Source organism: Lepidochelys olivacea, assembly GCF_965140295.1.
Source record: "Lepidochelys olivacea isolate rLepOli2 genome assembly, chromosome: 25".
Taxonomy (NCBI): Eukaryota; Metazoa; Chordata; order Testudines; family Cheloniidae; genus Lepidochelys; species Lepidochelys olivacea.
Window position 1 is genome coordinate 18,041,022 of NC_140435.1, and position 20,779 is coordinate 18,061,800.

Genomic DNA, 20,779 nt, shown 5'->3' on the forward strand with positions numbered 1-20,779 from the left:
CTGGGGCTTACTTCTTCATCTCTTCCTTTAGGTTCTCATATTGCAGTGTCAATTTCAGAATGCTGCCTGCTGACAGATGTTAGTGGACCAAACTTTACACACTCTAGGGAAAGTTCTTTGTATATCTCCTGGAGGTATCTACCATGGTACCTAGTCCCAGATTTCTATGAATTTAAAAATACTTTCTCTGGTGTCAGTGGGTATGATGGAGGATTTGTGCCCTATGTTGTGATAAAAATGTGTAAGATCCAATAGTTATTTAATTTTGAGATATAACCCATATGAAAGGCTAAGGGAAAGAGGGTGGTATTCTAATACCATTGGTAAATGATGGTCAGGGGAGATAGCTAGTAACACCCAAACAAGTGAAAGGACAATTGGAAACAATACTTTGAGAGTCTCTTAAATAGGCAAACCCCTTTTAAGGCAGAGTTACCAACATATGATCTTAATGTGATGCCTGAGCCTGACCTAACAGAGGAGGAGGTGAGAAGTGTGGTCCAGGAAATGAAGGCAAAGGGACCTGATGAAGTGATGGCAGACCTAGTGAAAGTCTTGCATGAGTGAGGCACAAAATGGATGAGCGGAGTGATCAAACCGGCACAAGAGAATTCCCGAAGACTGGTACCATCTATCCTGGTCCCAGTACATAAGAAGGGAAGTATCCATGAATGTAGAAACTTATTGAGCTATTAGCACATGGGAGGAAGATTGGAGGTTTACGCCAGGGGAAGACAGAATGCGCCCTCTTCCCCGCAGAGTTCAGCCACGCATACATAGTGTCATTGACAAAGAGATGCCACCTGCAGAGGGACTGCAGTGCTCTGCCCTGATCACACCTCTCAACCTGCCAGGTCTCCCAGGGATGCAGCATGTGACAAAGACCATGAATGAGGGTGCAGTGACTGCATTTCGGAGGTAGATAACTTTCAGCCACAAAAGTGACGGGGACACCAGCTCTGTGTAGCCACACAGAATCCAGGGATTAAAATGAGGGGTTTTGTCTCAGTCCAAATTGCAAAGGAGAGGCAGAGTCCAGACTGCCAGCATCAAGTGGCACATGGGCTGTGCCATCCCCATGGGGTGGCTACCACCTTGGATCAGAGCAATGCATGCTGGGGCCCGCCATCTCCCCAGGGCTGGGGTGCAGCCGTGCATGCTGGGGCCCGCCATCTCCCCAGGGCTGGGGTGCAGCCGTGCATGCTGGGGCCCGCCATCTCCCCAGGGCTGGGGTGCAGCCGTGCATGCTGGGGCCTGTTGGCTGCCCCTTCTGCATGGCAGTGGGGGCTGCTACGACCTCCCCCGCCCCACGCCGGGGACCCACCCAGAGCCCCCGCTCACCCCAGCAGGGGCAGCCCGGGCTGAGCCCACCTGCGCGCAGCCCCACCGGCCGCGGCCCCTTTAAGAAGGCTCCGGGCAAAGGCCGATCCAGGCGAGACGGGCGTTGCAGCCGGCCACTTAGCGGCAGTCTTCCCCACCCAGGGGAGCCAATGAGAGCCGCGGGCGGGCCTGGAGCAGGCCCGCGGAGCCAATGAGAGCCGGGGGGCGGGGCTGGAGCAGCTGAGCCCAAAGGCCAGGTGGGTGCCGGAGCTCGTGGGGGCGGCGCTGGCCGGGGGGGTTCGCGGGGCGGCCCCTGCCTGGTGCCCGTGTCCGAGCGCGGCCGGCGCGCTTCGCTAGCCCGCGTAGGGATGGCCCTGCCTCGACGGGGGGCGAGGGGCCCGTGAAGGGCAGGGGCGCCCGGGGGACTGGGCCAAGCCGCTTCCCCGGCCCGCGGGGGGCTGAGAGCGGCGGGGGGGCCCCGGGAGCGGAGCGGAGCGGGGGGGGGAGGTCCGGGAGCGGGAGGTCCGGGGGAGGTCCGGGGGTGGGGGAGGGAGGTCCGGGAGCGGGGAGGGGCGGGGGGGGAGGTAGGTCCGGGAGCGGGGAGGGGCGGGGGGGGAGGGAGGTCCGGGAGCGGGGAGGGCTGGGGGGAAGCCCCGGGAGCGGGAGGTCCGGGAGCGGGGAGGGCTGGGGGGAAGCCCCGGGAGCGGGAGGTCCGGGAGCGGGAGGTCCGGGGGTGGGGGAGGGGTCCGGGGGGGGGAGCCCCCGGAGCGGGGGGGGGGTGGGGGGGAGTCCCCGGAGCGGGGGGGGAGGTCCGGGAGCGGGGAGGGGTGGGGGGGAGCCCCCGGAGCGGGGGGGGGAGGTCCGGGAGCGGGGAGGGGTGGGGGGGAGCCCCCGGAGCGGGGGGGGGAGGTCCGGGAGCGGGGAGGGGTGGGGGGGAGCCCCCGGAGCGGGGAGGGAGGTCCGGGAGCGGGAGGTCCGGGGGTGGGGAGGAAGGTCCGGGGGGAGCCCCGGGGGGAGCCCCGGGAGCAGCAGCGGGGTGCGCAGAAGGACTCTGTGGAGGGGGATGGTTCCAAAGGGGCAGTCCCCCCATGGCGCCCGCTGAGCAGCTGTGTGACCTGCAGTGGCTTGGCAGAGGAGGGCGGGGGCATCCGTTGCTGCTCCCTGGGTTTCGGGGAGGCTGAAGGGTCCAGTCACCATATCGCTCTCACCGTGTTAGTGGTGAACTCCTGTTAAGTCTGGTGCTTGTGTCCTGCCATCTCTTTCTGTGGGTGGCTCCTGCTGGGAAGCGGGGCCTGAAAAGGCCAACTGCTGGAGGGGAGGATACCTGCGGGCTTGTTCGCTGGGCCAAGGCTCCTACGGGTGTTGCCCATTAGGGCTGGGCCCCGCACAGAGGCTTTGTGTCGCTCCCTCACTGAAACGCCTACTAGGGGAAAATGTGATTTCCTGCCCCATGCTGCGGTGTTGGGGCGTTGGGAAACGCTGTCACATAAATCCAGGCTGTTCTCCGAGCATCGTGGCGCTCACAGAATTAGGCTGCCTTCTGGTGCTTTTTTGTAGACTGGAGCGGCATGAGTCTCTGGATGGGCTCTCCCTGCGGGGTGCCAATCCATGATGCTCTTGGCTGGGGGCTTTACTCTGAATTCCCCCTTGGTGAGTGACTTGGGGCAGGGTGATGTGGGCAGGAGCCCAGGAAAGCGGGACTGGGTAGCTAGGGTCCTGCCTCTTAAAGGACTTGTACCTTGGCATGGTGACTACAACCTTTAACTTGGCTGTTGTTTGCTAAGTGTCCCAGCTGGGTGCATGCGTTCCCTGTGGTGACCCAGCATGCTGCTGCAGCCCCTCTCATAGCTGGGCTGGCAGCCTGGGCTGGAGGGACTGGCAGTGAGAGAGGCAAAGCCCAGCAGGCAATGGGCTGGGGGTTGGGGGGCGAGGCAGTGGTTAAGGCAAGGATGAATTCACTCAGGCCATATGCAGCAGCAAAGTGTCTTGGGCCTGCCAGACCCCTGAGTCTCCCTGGCCAGTGACTGGTTAAGGGAAGCTCCTGGGCTTGTCCCAGTCGTGCCCGTCCTTTCAGGGCCCAGGGTTCTGGGAGCACACTCATCAGAGTGACAAGTGTGAACAGAAATATGTCCGTTACATTTAGAGGGAGTGTAACTTTACCTCCCATGTTGCATTGGGATCACAAGGAGCCTGGCCAGTAGTAAGGGCCTGAGAACCAGAAGGGGATGCTGACTGGGCTGGATTTATTTGTTTTTTATGGGCCTGATCTTCATTATTCTACTGTGGTAGCTCCCAGAGGGCCCCTTGTGCTGAGTGCTGCTCAGACTTGTAGTGTGAGATGGGCCTGTTATTTACACTGTAAAACTCTTCAGGCCAGGGACTAAGGATGGGAGACAATCAGGATTATTATCCCCCGTCTATCTAGCTACTCACCTGGTCCTCATTGCTATGGATCTGAGCATCTTTCCCAGTCCCAAAGAGAGAGAAAGGGAAACGAACTGTGGCAGTGGTGAAGAGAGAACTTTTATTTAAAACTCCCCAGTCTTTCCCTTTTGATAACTGGAGGGGGTGGGCATGACATTGAGGAGTAACTTCCTGAAATATGGCTCTTTTTTGGCCTGTGCACTTGCTGTAGAGCAGTGGTTTTCAAACTTTTTGTATTGGTGACCCCTTTCACACAGCAAGCCTCTGAGTATCACCCCTCCTTGTAAGTTAAAAACAGGGCCAGGGGCAATTTAATTTAATGGGGGCTCAGGGCTGTCAGCCCCATAAAACTGATAGCTCGTGACCTCCATGTAACTACCTTGTGACCCCGTGAGGGATCACACCCCCAGTTTGAGAACCCCTGCCGTAGTGGATACAAATGGCTAGATCCAGGCATTGCTGTTTGGCGCATGATGGTGCGTTAGCCAGGAGGCTGGAAGGACCCAGACGGGGAGAAGGATGCTCTCCAGCAAGCCTAGAGCTCTGAGCTGGTGGGCGGACCGTTCTGAGCGGTATCCTTTATCACGTGTATTGCATTAGGGCCTCAGAGCTCACTCCACTGCTGGGGCCCCAAGGTGCTAGGCACTGTACTGTAGCTCTTGTCTGGGTGTTTGAGCTGCAGACTCTGTTAGCAGTCCCTCTATGGCCGCTGAACGTGGCCCCCACAGTTATTTGCCTCGATATCTCCAGTTCCAAGTGTAGGTCATAGGTCTTCTTTTGTGGTCCTGGGCTGGTGTCCAAGACCAGCCTTGGTTTCGCTTCTGTAATTAGCTGGCAGCAAGGCTGACACCTACTCCAGAGGAGAATGCTAAGGCAGCTGATCTCCATCAGCTGTCACCAGACCAGTCTCTTCCTGTTCTCTTACATGTTCATTGCCTGCTCGGCCCAGGCTGATGGGCACTCTGCTCTCCTCTATCCTCTGTGGAGCTGGGTTCGCGTTGTCTGACGCTAGCCAGAGTGTTCCTGTCCCGTCTGTGAGCTGGCTGCCCCAGTGCAGGGGGGTGCCTCGCCCTTCTCCTGCCCTGGCCGGGAGCTGATCTATTTGCGTGTTTGCTCTTAGCAGCCCGTACCTTTTCCTCAGCGAGCTACTTGTGGCTCTTTGTGTGTAATAAACAGCTTCCAGCAAATGGCGTTTGCTTGCAGACCGAGCTCTTGCTGTGAACAAGTTTCCCTTGTTGCTGGGAGTGCTCTCTGCCGTACCCAGAGCAGCGGTGGGCTCTGCGGTGGAGACACAAGGTTCCTGTTGTTTCTCTTTGAGGCCTTGGCTTGTCCTCCACCCTCTGAGTGTGAGGCCAGGCTGGGAAGCTGGGCTGACATAATCTGTCTGCCCTTGGACTCTTGGCGGCATCACTCGCTTGCCTCTTCCCAGGGATTATTTTGCAATACTTGGCTCTAAAGCAGCACAGTGTATGGGTGGCTCTGGTATCGGGTCCAGACATCCCCAAATGGGGGCTGGGTGGGGATTGCAGACTCTGCAAGAGTCTCCTCAAGCTTTCTTAATTGATTTTATTTTATTTTATTTTATTTAAAGATACCCTTGGAAAAGAGGAATGAAGCCCCTTGCCGAATGGGTGGCCTTCTGGAACTGTCCCCTTGACTGAAGACCAAGAGCCTGCCTGAGGGTACAGCCCAGCCTGTTCCTCCAGCGCTGGGGTAATCTCCACTGCCAGGTGTTTGTCAGCCAGGCCTTTCTAAAACCCTGGTGAGAGGCTCGCCTGCCGCCCATCTGGCTGTAGACTCTGTATCTAGGAAATATTTTCCCTCTGCCAGTTAGGCTCTTTGCTGCCTGTGAGCTTGATGGTTCCTAATTCCTCCCCATGCTGCGCCATGTTAGACTTCATTTCCCAGCAGAGCCCAGCTCGTAGGTCTTGCTATAAATGGAAACTAGTTAGGGAAACGTGTGGTTGCAGTGATCCTGGGATCGGCTTCAGATTAACTCTTCCATGCCGGGCTTCTGGCTTTGAGAGCCGGAGGAGAAGCCCTGCGAAGCTCATGGCAAAGACCAGAGGCCGCTGCAAGCTACAACATAGCCGGTCAATTTGCACCCAGAGTCCAGACAACAGCCTGGATGGGGGCTGGGGAGCAACGGGCAAACGTGCCCCACTGTGCTTCAGTGAGGGAGTAGCAATTTCAGGTGCTTTGGTTCTGTTCCATTTGCAGTCTCTCTCGCGGTAGCTCAGGGTCCTGGACCCTGGCTGTATCTGAGTGATCACTGTTTATCAGAGTGTGAGTGCTGACTTCCCCAAGGGCTGCTGGGCTGGGGGGAGGAGGGAGCTGGGTTCCAAGGCCCCATTTCAAGGTAGTTCTGGAATCTCAAACTACGGCTCTTCTAAACTCTCCCCCCTGCCCCCCGCCTCTCCCCGGGGAAAAAACCCCAAACAAAACATCCTCTTCTGTCTTTACTTCTTAGTTAGTTTGATCCTCACCTCTCTGCAATGGCTTCTGGAGGGGAGGGTCCAGCCGATGGCTCCCCTGACTGGGCTGACACCAGCATCGATCTCAGCTCACCGGGCCTCACCAAGGCCAGCGCCTCCATGCTGGACAGCGGGGAGGACTTTGAAGTCCTAGATGAGGATGACGACGATGACCTGAGTGAACTCCCCCCTCTGGAGGACATAGGGACGGGAAGGGCCCCACCAGCCAGAGATGACACCCAGATGCCTGGGTCAGAGCAAGCCCCGGAGGAGGTCTCCAACATGCCCCAGGCAGCTGAGGAGTGGCTTGATGTCTTGGGTAAGATCCTGTGTAGGAAGATGCCATGCTGTTTCCTGTTGTCACAAGCTCTTCCCCTTCTCCCTCCTCCCAGCGAGGGCAAACAGGCTGAAGTCAGGGCTCCTATGTGCCCCCCGCAGCAGCTCAGGAGATGCCGTAGTGGTGTGGGAAAGGGGGCCCGAGGGTGTGGCAGATGCCTCGCTATGGAGCCTTTGGCCTCTGAGCCACCTGTCTGTGCCCAGGTCAGGTGTCAGCTATCATTGCAGTTTGTTTACAGCGTCTCCTGTGAGTCAGGGGTGTGTTCATTTGGGAGGGTCTTGGCCGAGCCCCCCGCGGCATGTAGGTTGTTGACTTGGATCGCTGCAGCATTCAGAGCATGCTAGTGCTTCCCAAGAAGAAGATGATCTGGGGACCATGGTGGCTAATCTGCTGAACGAGAGCACCCGCTGAGATGCTGGGGCCAAAAGGGCTAATGCCATCCTGGGAGACACAAACTGGGGGATGGCAAGTGGGCACAGAGGTTGTTACCGCTGCACTTGGCACCAGTGCGACCGCGGCTGGAATCCTGTGTCCAGCGGTGGTGCCCACAGTTCAAGAAGGATGTTGATACACTGGAGGGCTTTGAGAGAAAAGCCACAAGGCTGTTGAAAGGATTCGATGACATGCCCCTCCAGGAGGGACTCAGGAGCTCAGTCTGTTCGTTGTGACAAAGAGAAGGTTAAGGGAAGACTTGGTCCGTCTGTAAGTCCCTACCTGGGAAACAGAGATCTGATGATGGGCTCTTCAGCATAGTCAACCAGTTGTGCTAATGTCGTCCCCTGAAGGGCTGGAAGTTGAAGCCAGACCAATTCAGACTGGAAATAAGATGTAAATTTTCAACAGTGAGAGTCATTAACTCATTTACCAAGGGGCGAGGTGGGTTTTTGTTCACTGGCGAATTTAAAATCAAGATTTGGATTTTTCCAAAGGATTCATAGATCCCAAGACCAGAAAGGCCCATTGTGATCATCTAGTCTGACCCCCTGCGAGCACAGGCTAGAGACCTGCCCCCCTATAATCCCTAGAGCAGATCGGTTAGAGAAACATTCAGTCTTGATTTAGAAATGGCCAGTGATGGAGACGCCCCTGTGACCCTCGGTAAATTGTCCCAATGGTTAAATACAAAGAGCTGCCCTAGAATGAACAGGGGGCAGGTTTCTGGTCTGTGTTATCCGGGCGGTCAGACTAGCTGATCACAATGGTCCTTTCTGGTCTTAGAACCTACAAAATGCTGAGCGAGACGCAGCCCCTGCCCCAGAGAGGTAAGTGGCAGCTCTTCGGGGGATCCCCCAGCTAACGTCTCAGCAGAGAGTCCATGGAGTGTGAACCCTCACTCTTGTCTCTAGCCCCGTCCCTCCCTGGCAGGATAGCAGCAGGTTGGTGGTAGTTGCTGGGGGTGAGTTTGCTTTGTCCCGTTCTCCCTCCTCGGTGTCTGTATCCAGGAGCCTTTGTTCCCCAGGGCTGTGAATCCAGTGGCTCTTCAGGGCCACCACGCTCTTGTCAACATGAGCCATGGGAGCATGTGCCAACTTGGCTGCCTCCCCACCCCCACCTCCTCTTTAAACCCAAGTGGACATCGGCAGCATGAGCCAAGACAGCCTTTCTATCTCCCGCTGGGTGTGACGTGCTTCTGGCTCCCATCTCTCTCCCCAGGGAGTGGCTTACTCAAGAAGACGACCCTGGTGCCAGGTCAAGGCGTGGAGAGCCGGCCGCGCAAAGGCCAGGATGTCACCGTCCGACTCAAGGTGATGCTGGAGGATGGCAGCGTGGTGGAGGACAATCCCAGCCTTTCCTTCACCCTGGGAGACTGCGACGTCATGCAGGTAGGTGCGAGGGGGCTGAGGCCTGTGTGCTCTGGAGCGAGAGGTGTTTGGGGTGGGGGAGGAGAAGAATCTCTGCACAGCAGCTGACCTGCCTGGTGGAGCCCAGCCTGTGTGCAAAGCCTGGTTCATGGACCTGGGAATGTTTGGGTGAGAGGGTCTGGTGTGGGTCAGATGGCTGCTTCCTCTGGTCCCGGTATCCTGCCTGCCCCGAGTGACTGCAGACACCTGGTGTCTCTTTCCCTTGTGATCTCCGTAATGCACCTGGCTAACTGAGGAATGCTGTATGTGGGGCAATGCGGGGGAGGAGGGGCCCAGGGAATTTCTTCTTTATCCTGACAGGTGGATTTGGCAGCTGGCTTTATTCTCTAAGAACTCGGGGAGAGAGTGAAGGTGGGGGAGGGAGTGCGTCCCCCTGGCGACCTACAGGAGGCATGTGAGTGCTTCCTTTGCCCACCTGGGAAGCGGGGCTCCCTTCCTCGCTCGAAGGCACCAGGTTGTGTTGACTGACTGATCCGGCACTCTGCGCCAAGCACTGTGGTTCAGAAGCAGAGCCCCAAGTCTGGGGCTATAGGCTGATGCCCTCTTGTCCTGCCCCTGCTCTGTTCCTGCATTGTGCCAGGCTCGCTCTGGTTTGCTTGGCAGCCGGCCTGCACTCTGAGCTGCTCCTGTGCTGGTTTAATGACCTGTCCAGCAGTACAGTCCCTTTGCCTGCACTACAGCAGCCCTCTGGGGAGGAGCCCAAGTCTGGCTGTGGGATTTGAATCCATGACCACCTGCTCCTGAGCAGAGAACGCCCTCCACTGACCTCCCTCTGAACTCTGGGTCCCTGCAGGCCCTAGACCTGTGTGCACAGCTGCTGGAAATGGGAGAAACTGCCTTGATCATGTCAGATCCCAAGTACTGCTTCGGCCCGCAGGGCAGGTGAGAGGGGTCCTGGGACCGTGCGGGGAGGCTGTGGGAGGCTAACCGCAGCAGGACCAAAGGGAGGGGGGAGGATCCTTGGAGAGGAGGCTTAGCCGGGATAGCCCCCTGGCCTGCAGCAGCGAGGCCAAAGGCTGGAGCCTCTGCCGTGGGGAGAGAGAGAGGAGGCGTTGGTCTCAGTGCGATTCCTCATCAACATGTCCCCAGCACAGTTCACCCCCTAGCCGCAGTCCCAGTAGATAAGCCCAGGCGTCAGTGGGCCCCATTGCCCCTCGGGGAAGGGTGGGATTTCTCCAGGGCAGGAATGAGGCATAGCTGGCAACAGGGTCTGTTCTGCTGCCCTCCCTGGTCTGGCTGCCTCTGTGTGTGTCAGTTGTCGGGCTGCCCCTTTCCCCAGCACTGAATCTGCATGGCTCCTTCGCAGCCGGTGGGTGTTTTGGGGGCAGTAGCTGGCGCCAGGTGGCTCTGCCGCAGAGCTATAGCGTTGCTGACCCCAGAGCCACCGCAGCCTCGGCTGGGCCCGTGCTTCCTCCTGGGAGAGGTGCCATCGCGTCTCCTCCATCATGTGAGCAGGAGCCCCGACATCCCGCCCCACGCAGCCCTCACCCTGGAAGTGCAGCTGCTGGCCGTGCAGGATGCTCCTGACCTGGAGCTCCTCCGGGGGAGAGAGAAAATCCAGCTGGCCAATCGCAAGCGGGAGCGCGGGAACTTCTACTACCAGCAGACGGACTACGTGCTGGCCATCAACTCGTACGACATCGCCCTGAAGACCATCAACTCCAGCTCCAAAGGTACCTGCCCTGCCTTGCCCTGGGGTCAGCCAGTCCTGCTCCTGCCTGCACAGCTGTTCTCTGGGGGCAGCAGGACTCTGGGAAGTGGAGTTACTGCATGTCTGAGGCGTCTCTGCCACCATGGTGCCCAGCCCTCAGGGCTCAGCCCTCCTCGTCCTCGTGTGTGACGCTGGCCCCTCTGGGACACGCTGCTCTTCGAACAGCGTCTCCTCGCCTGAGCCAAGAAATCCCCCACCCGGGAGCTGGGTCTCCTGGCAGCCTGTGTCTCTCAGGAACTGTTGCCCTCTGAGATGTCTCCTTGCCTGGGGCCCTTCTGCAGTGTCGGGGGGAGATTTTTTTGGAAAGTTGCATTTGGTGGCTTTACAGCCTGCTTCCTTCATTGCACACCTGCTCTGCCCCCAGCATTCCCTGCGGGCAGCCATACCAGCATGGTTCTGAGAGCCTGGTCGCCACGGGCACCCTCTGTTGGTCTGTCCATGGCTGTGAGCCCCTTGGGGCAGAGGCTGGCTCCTCTCTGTCCTGCCCAGAGCCCAGCAGCAGTCTACTGGGGCTCCCCCAGGGATCACCCTCTCGGGCTGTTGGTGGCCCAGGTGAGGTCTAGACACCTCCATGGCTTGCGGGCTAGGGAAGTGGGTTCCCTGCAATGCAAACCGAAGGGAGCTGGAGCAGGGCTGGAAAGCAGTTGTACTGCGGGTGTAACTCGGCTCTGGGATCTCTGCAGTCCTCTTCAGCCCAGAGGAGGAGGCTGAGCTGCTGGAGGTGAAGGTGAAATGTCTCAACAACCTGGCAGCCTCTCAGCTCAAGCTGGACCATTATGAGGCTGCCCTGAGATCCTGCACCCAGGTCCTGGAGCACCAGCCAGAGAACATCAAGGCCCTCTTCCGCAAGGGGAAGGTAAGAGTGGGGCTCTGAGCTGTGCGAGGCCCCCTCCCCTTAGCAGCGGGAGTGTTGGATGGACCCTGGCCTCTTGCGGCCTGGGCGGGAGCGTGTCTGCTGGGGGCCAGCCAGGGGCCTCTCTGCTCAGCTTTGTGGCTTGTCTTCCAGGTGCTGGCGCAGCAAGGCGAGTACAGCGAGGCCATACCCCTCCTCAAAGCCGCTTTGAAGCTGGAGCCGTCAAACAAGGTAGGCTAGTGTGCTTGCTGCCGCCCTGCCGGCTGGGCTGCTGGCGCATTGGGCTTGGCTAGTGGGCTCCTCTTCCTGCTGGAGTGGAAGTGAGCGACCAGCTGAGAATTTACCTGCCGGAGCCGCCAGGCTCCTGGTCGTGTGGCATCACTTCACTGAGACTCTGGGTTCGTGTTGCCAGCCATCCCGGCGTGGGGAGGCCGATTGGCTGGCACCCTCGGGAGCAGGTCAGCGCTGCTCTGCTGGCCCGTGCAAGGCATTCAGTGTCTCCTGTGGGCTCAGATTGCTATGGTACCATGTGGTGTGTGTTCACACTGCATAGTGTAGGGACTGAACCCGCTCTGGTTATGCATGGGAAAATGGATCTACTGGGTCTCTGCTTTTTCCCCTTCCTCCTTTGCCCCCAGGGTCGAGGCCCATGGCAGGCAGGTGCCCCTCCAGCCCAATCCTTTGTTAAAAATACCCTCTACATTTTGATGATCCCAGCCCAGCAGCTTCCAGCGTCTTGGGCCATCATTGTAGGAGGTGGGGTGGAAATCAAGCCCTGGCTCCTTGCTTGGCAGTTCAGAGCATGACTGACTCTGCTCTGGGAGCAGCCCCAAAGAGCTGGACTCCAGTTAAGCGCATGGGCCGAGATGAGCTCTGGGTGGGGAATTTCCTGCCCGTTAATGCCCTGCTGCAGGAGTGGAAGCCCTGAGGCAGCCAGGAAATACCCAGGATGGCAGTGAGGATCGTGGGCCGGGGGCAGAATACACAAATCCTTCATGCGTCTGGGCAGAGTAGGGCTTTGCTCTGGGGACAAGCTCTCCCTGTCTGTCAGTGAGTGCCCCTGACTATGAAAAGGCATCTCAGTGGGCATTTCATTGCAGTGGTGTTAAACTTTATATCCCTGTCGCACCTAATGGTCACAGATAGGATGGGCTCATTGTGCTAGAGGCTGTACAGACTTAGTGAATGACGGTCCCTGCCCCAAAGAGCCTACAGTGTAAAAGGGAGCATCTCTGCTAGGAAGAGAGGTGGTGGTAACTCCCCCTTCTCCTCATCCAGGCAAGTCCAAAAAGGATTTGGCTTCCTTGCAGGTCAGGTGCCACCTGGTTTGATTTCTAGCTAGGCCCATCAGATGGACTGGCTGGATGGTCAGCCTGTCTCTCTGACCTTACCGCACCCTGTGATTGCTGGCCATGTAGCAGAATTCCTTAGTATGAATGGCGTCAAAGCCGTGCCGGGGCTGATGGAGATGGAAGGGAGAGCCTAAGGTTTAACTTGTGTGAAAGCAGCAAATTGCCTTGTTTCCGTAGGGTGTTACTGGGTTTGCGTTCGCTTGAGGGAAGAACGCGCCTTTTCTTCATAGGGACGAGGCCAAAGACGAGCTGGCCCAGTTGGGGGCTGGGATAGCCAGTATGATGGCATGCGAGCGATGTGGTCAGCCACAATCCCAGCTCTCCCCGAAGCATCTTGTGCGCATCAGGAATGTCAACAGGGGCTGCTTGTCCAGCAGAGACCTGGCCACTCCTTTGGGCTGTCAGAGTTCCCAGGAGCAAAGGCTCAGGGGTCTGGAGGGCAGTGGTGTTAACTAACTCACAACTCTACATAGGACTTGTTTTTCATGAGCTGCAGAACGTAGCTTCACTTGCTCTGTGGCTTAGAGGAGTCTGAACATGACCCGTGGTCCGTCTAGCCCAGTGTCCTGTCTTCCCACAGTGGTCAGTGCCAGGTGCCCTAGAGGGAATGAACAGAACAGGGCGATTATCGAGTGACCCATCCCCTGTTGTCCAGTCCCAGCCTCTGACAGTCAGAACTTTAGGGTAACCCAGTGCCCAGGGTTGCATAGCCAGTGAGGTACCTGACCTCCAGGAACTTGGCTAATTTGTTTTTAGCTTTTGCCCTTCACAACATCACCTGGCAACGAGTTCCCCAGGGTGACTGCGCGTTGTGTGAAGAAATACTTACTTCTGTTTGTTTTAAACCTGCTGCCTATTAATTTCATTGGGTGACCCCTGGTTCTTGTTAAGTGAAGGGTAAATAACGCTTTCTTGTTCACTTGCTTCACCCCGTCACGATTTTATCGACCTCTCTCATGTTCTCCCCCACTCCTTAGTTGTCTCTTTTCCCATCTGAACAGTCCCAGCCTTTTGAATCTCTCCTCACACGGAAACTGTTCCATCCCCTCATCAGCTAATTTAGACCCCATCATTTGTATGAACAGCTGGGATTATTTTCCAATGTGCATTACTTCGCATTTATTAACAATAAATTTCATCTGCCATTTTGTTGCCCAGTCACCCAGTTTTGTGAGATCCCTTCGTAGCTCTTCGGAGTCAGCTTTCAACTTAACTGTCTTGAGTAATTTTGTATCCTCTGCAAACTTTGCCACCTTTTCCCGGATCATTTATGAATATGCTGAATAGGCCTGGTCCCAGTACAGATGCCTGGAGGACTCTGCTATTTATCTCGCTCCATTCTGAAAACTGACCATTTATTCCTACCCTTGGTTTCCTGACTTTTAACCTGTTACCAATCCATGAGGGGACCTTCCCTCTTACCACGACAGCTTACTTTGCTTAAGAGCCTTTGGTGAGGAACCTTGTCAAAGGCTTTTGGAAAGCCCAAGTAGTCTGTATCTACTGGATCACCCTTCTCCACATGCTTATGGTGACCCCCTTAAAGAATTCTAGTAGATTAGTGAGACATGATTTCCCTTTACAAAAGCCATGTTGACTCTCCCCCAACAAATCATGTTCATTTGTGTCTGATCATTCAGTTCCCCAGAGTTGTTAGTCAGGCGCCTTTCATCAGGTGCAAGCCAAGCACACAGCAATATTGAGCATTTCTCTTCCCACCCCCTGTGTGGAGGTTCCAGATTCTAACTCTTCAAATAGGGTTGGTGAAAAGGCAGTGCTGGCTAATTCCTGCCCCCACAGGGGCAGGTTTTGCTCTGGAGATGTCCTGCTACACAGCAAGGGACTGCACCCAGGAATTCCTCATGGGCTCACAACTCCCATGAAAGCCATTGGACGTGATGCCCTCCTAACAGAACCGACCTGGCAGACAGCCTGTGGGGTTATGACAAGCAGCAATCACTGGGCTAACTTGTTGCATTTCACTCTCAAAAGCATCTTAAAAATACACTGTCCAGAATCCAATCTTCTCTCTGGTGCCCCTGGTTTTTATTACTTTGGAAATGGTCGGATTAAATTTGGCCCCAAAGGCTGGTTTTGGAAAGGCTCCTCTTTCCAGAGCCTAAATCTCTTTCCATGAAAAGCACAAACTGGAAATTCTGCATCGCTTGTAAAGGAAGAGCCTTTCCCCTGCAGTGCTTGGCTAGCGTACAGGAACCCAAGGCGTGAAGGCCCTGACTTCTCATTGCTCCAAACAAGAGAGGAGTCATGGGGAGAGCCCATCAGTGGGGAACAGCAAACTTGGATCCTTTAAATTAGCTGAGTCTTAGAAACACCCAGGATAAATAACAGAAGTCAAGGAACTTGGCTCCTTTAGGTAACTTCACCATGCCCATATGCCTTTACAAAGACGCTTCGTGGGATTCCCACTGTGTAGAGACAAGTATCCAGCTTCCCCCAGCAGAGGGCGCAGTCCCACTGCACAAGGGGCAAAGGCTTGAAGCTGAGTCTTTCCAGGCCCTGGGTTCGCGTCCTGTCCGCACTCAGCTCTGTTTTGGTTCCTCTGATGTGGGCTTTGAGAGCTGGCTCGTGGCTGCTAGGAATCCTCAGCCAGTGGGGGCGGGGGCTAGTACTGCTGTATCCCAGAGAGTGGGGCTGAGACAGTGACATCTCGCTGCCCAAGGTGCTGGGAAAATGCCCCTAAATGGATCTCGAACCTGTCTTGTATGGACCTAGCTCTGTTCTAAGAGGGTAGGACTGCAGGGACTAGCCTGCAGGGAGCTCAGTTCCAGGCTGCGCAGGGACTAGCCTGCACCTCTTGTGAAACCTCGAGGCTTCCCAGTGGCTGTGAAATCAGCATACAGCACCACTTCCTGTGAGGTGGCCTTTGGCTCCTCACCCAGCTAACATCCCTTTCCGACGGGCCCTGTTACCTGATGAGCAGAGGTGGGCTCAGCTTCCAGGAAGGATGGAATCTGATGTTAGTTACATCTCTGCAGAGCTGTTGGGGGAGGTTTCTAGTGTGTGTCTTTCCCCTCCCGCCCATCTCGCTCCTCCCTTCACTCCCGCTTCCCCATAAAGCCCTATGCTGTAGTGCACCTCCTCTGGCTGAGGTGGGCTGGCCTCTGCTCCGCTCCCGCTTGATGCTGATCTACGTGTCTCCTAGACATGTTTATGCCAAGCCTGGGCAACTTTCCCCTCCTCCCAAGCCGACCAGCCGTGAGACCAGCCCTCTCGTGGCTGGGGGCACAGAGACTAGTGGGACCTGGGAGCAGGGTTGGGGTTGGCTCTGGTGTCCTGGAAGCTTTACCCAACACACGCTCAAGCTTTCTGGGCCAGGCATCTCTTCCCCCCTCGGGCCAAGGGCTGGGCAATGATCTTGTGAGTGCCTCAGGTTGGAGACCGCAGATGGTCTAAGGGATTCCCAGGCTCTGACCCCAAGGGCTACCTGGGTATCTTGCCTCGGGGCCTGTTCCAAACTCGCACATGACCCAGGGTGGCGGGTCTGCATTCAACTTTGCTCATTGCTCCAGTGCCCTTGCAATCCCTTCCCGGCTGGCTGTGCCGGCTCTGGAAGCCTGCAGGGAAGGAATGTGGGGGGCAGCTGCATCAGGGGATGTGGGGTTTTCTGGTATGCCCTTCCTTCCTTCCTTTTGGGCCAGGGCAGTGGTTCTGCTGCTGTGTCCGCACTGGCCCCACGCCAGTCACGAGGCTCCCGGGGATCTGGGGAGCAGCCTGCTTGTGTGCAGCGCTCCTGGACGCTTGACTGGTGCAGGAAAGGCTCCCTGCTGTGGGAGCTGGCAGGGTGCTGCGGCTCTGGGAGCTGCCCTGTTACTCTCTGGGTTATGGAGGGTCACGCCACTGACTCTAGCCCATTCAACCCTGCCTTTGGGAAGAATGAAGCCAGTTGGGTGTTGAGCCACTTGCCTCCACGGCTACTCGCTCACCACGTCCGTCTCTGCGGGGGAAGGTACATCAGGCCGTCGGTCCAGGACGCCAACCTGGCTAGGCCGCCGTGCCCAGCACCTGCCGGGAATGCAGGCCCAAGCATGACCGTCACAGCTGTGGTGCTGGCTGCAGCTCTACCTTGGAAGAGGCTGGAAGCCCCAGGACCTGCTTTGCCCGGGACCCTCCTGTTGTCCTGCCCTTGCTGGAGTTCCCCCCTCTGCTGGGGACATCCCTGCCCTGACCAGCAGCCCCAGCCAGGCATGGCAAGCAGCCCTTTCCTGGCATGCTGAGGAACCATCCCCAATGGTTGTGATGGGCCTGTTGCGGCTGATGGCCTGAGGCTGAGCCATGTGCTCCTGGAGGGATCTGGTTTGGTGGCAGGGGGGTGGGGGGAATTGTAACAGGACTTTGCTGTGGTCCCATTGCCCCAGGGTGGGGCTCTGGGAGACCAGCCGCAGGGCTTCATTACCTACCACTAGGGTGCATCTCACCCGCTACAGGGCTGGAGCAAATACAAGGCCCTGTCGCCCCCTCGTGAGGCTCTCAAAGGTGGGGAACTGAGACACGGAAGCCCAGCAGGGTAGAGCCCGGCTCCAAGGGGCTGCTGGCTCTGTGTCTTTGCAGGGCTGTCGTGTTGCTCTTTCCTCTCTGCCCTGTCTGTGCTGGGAGCTGGCTGGAGGCGGGAAGTGGGGCTGCTTCTCAGGTATGCCTGGCTGTCTCACTCCCAGACTATCCATGCGGAGCTCTCCAAGTTGGTGAAGAAACATGCGGAGCAGAAGAATGTGGAGACCGCGATGTACAGGAAAATGCTGGGGAACCCCAGCACGAGCAGCACCCCTGCAACATGCAAAGCCAAGTCGCCCCGGGTGAGTGGTGGGGAATGCAGGGGTGGGCAGGGGCCCGGGAAAGCAGCGACAATGTGCTGAGGGGGCGCTGAGATGGCTCATGCTTCCGGAGTGGTTCCATGCTTGCTGTTGGTCTCAGCAAGGGAGCAGCCAGCTGCCTGTGCCCGCGTGTGCTGGGCTGTGGGTCGCCTCCTCTCCTAGCACTAGGAAGCCTGCTGGGGCTCTCCTGGCCAGCACAGAGCCAGCACGTGCTAGGGAAAGGCCTCTGTGTGCCAGGCTCTGAGCAGAATCTGGAGCTGCCAGCTGGAGGGATCCGTGGTGGAGAGGGTAGAGATGCCTGCTTGCTGTGGCTGGCAGGCCACGGGTGGGGCTGAGACATGGCTCCTGATCCGGCAGCCTAGAGAGCTGCAATGCCATCTGTCCACCTGATGGCATCACCCCTGGCCAGGTAGAGGGCTGCCACTCAGGCCCTGCTGTGCTCAAATGCTCCTGGGGCAGGGAACCTCCCTGCACCCCAACGTGGGATGGGGGTTCCTGACCCCCTTCCCCCACCACGTGGCAGGCACAGGACTGATTCCTCATGCTGCTTTCTGGCCTCAGGGCCAGCAGGGTTCTAATGAATCCGCTGTCAAGGGTGGCCTGCCCCTGGAGCACCCTCGGCTGGCTCTGCCGGGTCCCTTGGGCTCTCCTCTAATGTTCCTGGGCTCTTTCCTTCCCCTCCAGGCTATTCCCTGGAAGTGGCTCTTTGGTGCAACAGCTGTAGCGCTTGGTGGCGTGGCCTTGTCTGTTGTCATAGCCGCAAGGAACTAGTGTCCTCTGTGGAGAGGCCCAAGGAGCTGGGCCGCGCCCCAGTCTGCCCCACCAGCTGCCCCGGCACCTCCGGACCTGCACCAGCGCGGACTGTCTGATTTCCTCCCACCAGAGAGGAGCCGGAGCTCTGTGCATCGCTCCCCTCCCCGTTACCCACTGATTGTCTATCACAGAAACAACTTTCTCTGCCAGAGGGGCCTGGCACCCCAGCGCGTGAGATCAGCAGTTGCAGCAGCCCCTTTGCAGCAGGATGGGGCATGGCTGCAGGGCTGGCAGGCCAGGTGGAGATGTGGGCGAGCCCTGTGTGTGTGGGATGAAGAGCCTGGCATTTCCATGCATTGACCGCTGGTCCCTCATCCTCCTGCCCTGGCAGAACCTGCGACCTGGCACCAGAACAGTTAGTGCACCGCTGGCACCATCTGCCCCCTTCTGATGGTCAGGCAGGAAGGGGCTCCCCTAAGAACCAGTCTAGGTTAAGGGATGCAGCTGTTTCTGGAGGAGGGTAGAGCAGGCAGGGCTTGTGTGGCCATGACTCTGGTTCTGCAGGGTCAGGGCCCATGGCAGTGGCTGCTCTCCATGCAGCTGTGGGGGAGGGCATGCAATCAGCACCCCATCCCCTAGGTACTGGGAGCCCGTGGGTGCCATTGTGAAATGAGCTTGGCTTGCCACAGTACCACAACCTCAGCTGCCTCTTGCAGCAAAGCTAGCGAGGGCTGGCTTAGAACCCTCTGTTTTCCTGTTGTAAAAGCTTCTCGTGCCACTGCAGCCACCATGCGCTGTGCCAGGTTTCCCTGGGTGATGGAGGTGGCGCCTTGGCCCTGTCCCTGGATCCCCGAGCAGTGGGGCCGGCCAGCAGAGCACAGCCCCTCCAGCAGATGATGTGGGGGCTCTCTAAGAGAGCACCCTGCCCCTCAGCATTCATGCACACACTTGCCAAGCACCATGTGGCAGGAACGGTGCAGGGGTGAAATGTCTGCGTGTCTCGTGTCCATTTCATCCCTCTGTCTCCTAGGGGTTTGGTCTCTGCAGTCCCCCTAGGGAGGGTATTTCCCCATGGCCTGTAGCTCTGTCCAGCCCCGTTCCTCTGCCTCCCTCCCCATTGTGCAGCAGGGCCCATGTCTTGTGTGTGTCTACACTGTCCTACCAGCTGTGTGGCTATGGAGTCAAAGTACTATTCTCTCTCTTCTCCCACCCCCCCATCAACTGTGAAAATCCCCAATAAAAGGACAAGTCTCAATTGCATCTTTTCCAGAGCTGGGCCTCTTCCTTGCCAGACAAGGGCCAGGTGTGGGGGCTCTTGTGCTCCTTGGGCTGATACCTTGAGCTGGGGTGCACTGCTGTCTGTCTTGGCCCTTGAGGGCTGCAAAGAACATCAAAAGAATTTCCCCGGTAGGTAACCGAGGTCCCGGGAGCAGCACCCCGACCTCCAGCGCACCCTATTCTTCACTGGCTGGAGATCTGCCTTGGGCCAGCACCGAGAGACAGTCCAGGCAGCGAGAAGGTGATTCTGAGCAGTGGTGGCTGATGAGGGGCAGGGTGGTTTCCTGGCTTCCCGGCTTCCCTGGACAGCTGGCTGGGCGCTGAGCAGCATTGTGAGCACCCCCCCAGGCCTGTGAGCTGGCCCCTCGGAGGCAGGGGGAGCGGTCTGCGCTGCCCGGGCTGTTGCTCAAGTTGCAATGAGGGGCTGAAGCTATGTTTACTCTTGCTGCTGCTGAAGGTGTGGGACAGGCAGGGACAGCGCTGCTCGGCCCGGAGGTGGGGAAGCATTTGGCAGAGAACTAGCCACTGTGTGTTTGGGGGGGGAACAGGAACCTTCTCCAGCACCAAGGCCCTTTCAGTCAAGGGGCAGGGGCAGGCTGCCCTTCCCAGGAGACGCCTTCGGGGTGCCGGGGAGAATGGCCAGTTGCACCTACGGTCGGAGCTGCTGGTTGAGTTGTGGGCCCACACCTCTGAGAGCAGGACGTGTCCAGCACCTCACAGCTTCTGCAGCTGGGGGAACCATGCCTTGGGCCCTACGCAGGTGGCCCCGGACACTTCTCCATCCTTGCCCTCTAGAAGGGGTTTCGGATTTGCTGTCACACTCTTGCACCTGCCCCTCTATTTACCCTCTGGCTCTCGGCTGCTGTGCAAGGAAACCAAGTCCACCTGCAGGCCAGGTTGCTGGGCAGTGGAGCCACAATTCACCCCAGCCTCAGTCTGCCCAGGGGCATCTGTGCCCTGCGGTACACAGAGCAGAGCTTTGTCTCCAGCCAGGTGCCTCTGCAGCCCTGCACTGTTTCCTCTGGGGCTCCTCTCCCGTCAGGTGGGACCATGGGGAGTGCTACATGGGCCATGCCTGTTAGGGGAGCTGCTGAGTGAGTTCCCCCCCCACCCCCAGCACCCCTGAAAGCCTCTCCACAGCTGGCAGCCCTACTTGGGTGTCTGCTGCGAGGCAGGCAGAGCGCACTGCAGTGGGAACAGGCAGGGGAGTCAGGGTTGGGCTCTTCCTTTGCTTGCTGCTTTCTGAGCTGCTGGGCTGTTACCTGCACCCCTGACCAAACTTTTCTCTGGACCTGTGGGAACTGGACCCTTCCTTGGTGTTCTTAATGAAAGCAGCTGGGCCTCTCCTCAGGGACTCCAGCAGCTGGCAGGAGACGTGCCATGAGAGTTGGCAGCTTGGAGCTCAGTCGGATCCTGGTCCTTTCTCCACTGCCGGCGGGAGACCGTCAGCCACAGAAACCAAAGGTGTTCTCGGTGGGCCCAAACCTGCTGACGGGTCTAGAGAAACAGATGTTCTTAGGGCTGCTCCACCCCAGCGAGCGTGAGCAGGGTGGGGAATTAGGGGGGTTCCTTCAGCTGGGCCTGAG

The 20,779-nt window shown here is 57.9% G+C and overlaps 1 protein-coding gene across 6 annotated transcripts; it reads left to right on the top strand.

Moving 5' to 3' along the window:
- Positions 1-1,502: 1,502 nt before the first annotated feature.
- On the top strand, positions 1,503-19,175 carry FKBP8 (FKBP prolyl isomerase 8). 6 transcript variants are annotated; one of them, XM_084614513.1, is made up of 10 exons: positions 1,503-1,577; positions 5,336-5,506; positions 6,215-6,537; positions 8,209-8,378; positions 9,211-9,299; positions 9,873-10,090; positions 10,812-10,984; positions 11,135-11,212; positions 17,007-17,144; positions 17,847-19,175. In XM_084614513.1, the coding sequence occupies exons 3-10, from the start codon at positions 6,240-6,242 to the stop codon at positions 17,931-17,933; spliced, it is 1,251 nt and encodes a 416-aa protein (XP_084470639.1). In that variant the 5' UTR covers positions 1,503-1,577; positions 5,336-5,506; positions 6,215-6,239; the 3' UTR covers positions 17,934-19,175. The 6 variants fall into 6 exon arrangements, with proteins under 6 accessions (XP_084470639.1, XP_084470643.1, XP_084470638.1 ...); XM_084614517.1 differs by having other exon boundaries at positions 5,336-5,457; XM_084614512.1 differs by lacking the exon at positions 1,503-1,577 and adding an exon at positions 1,584-1,682.
- The last annotated feature ends 1,604 nt before the right edge of the window (positions 19,176-20,779 follow it).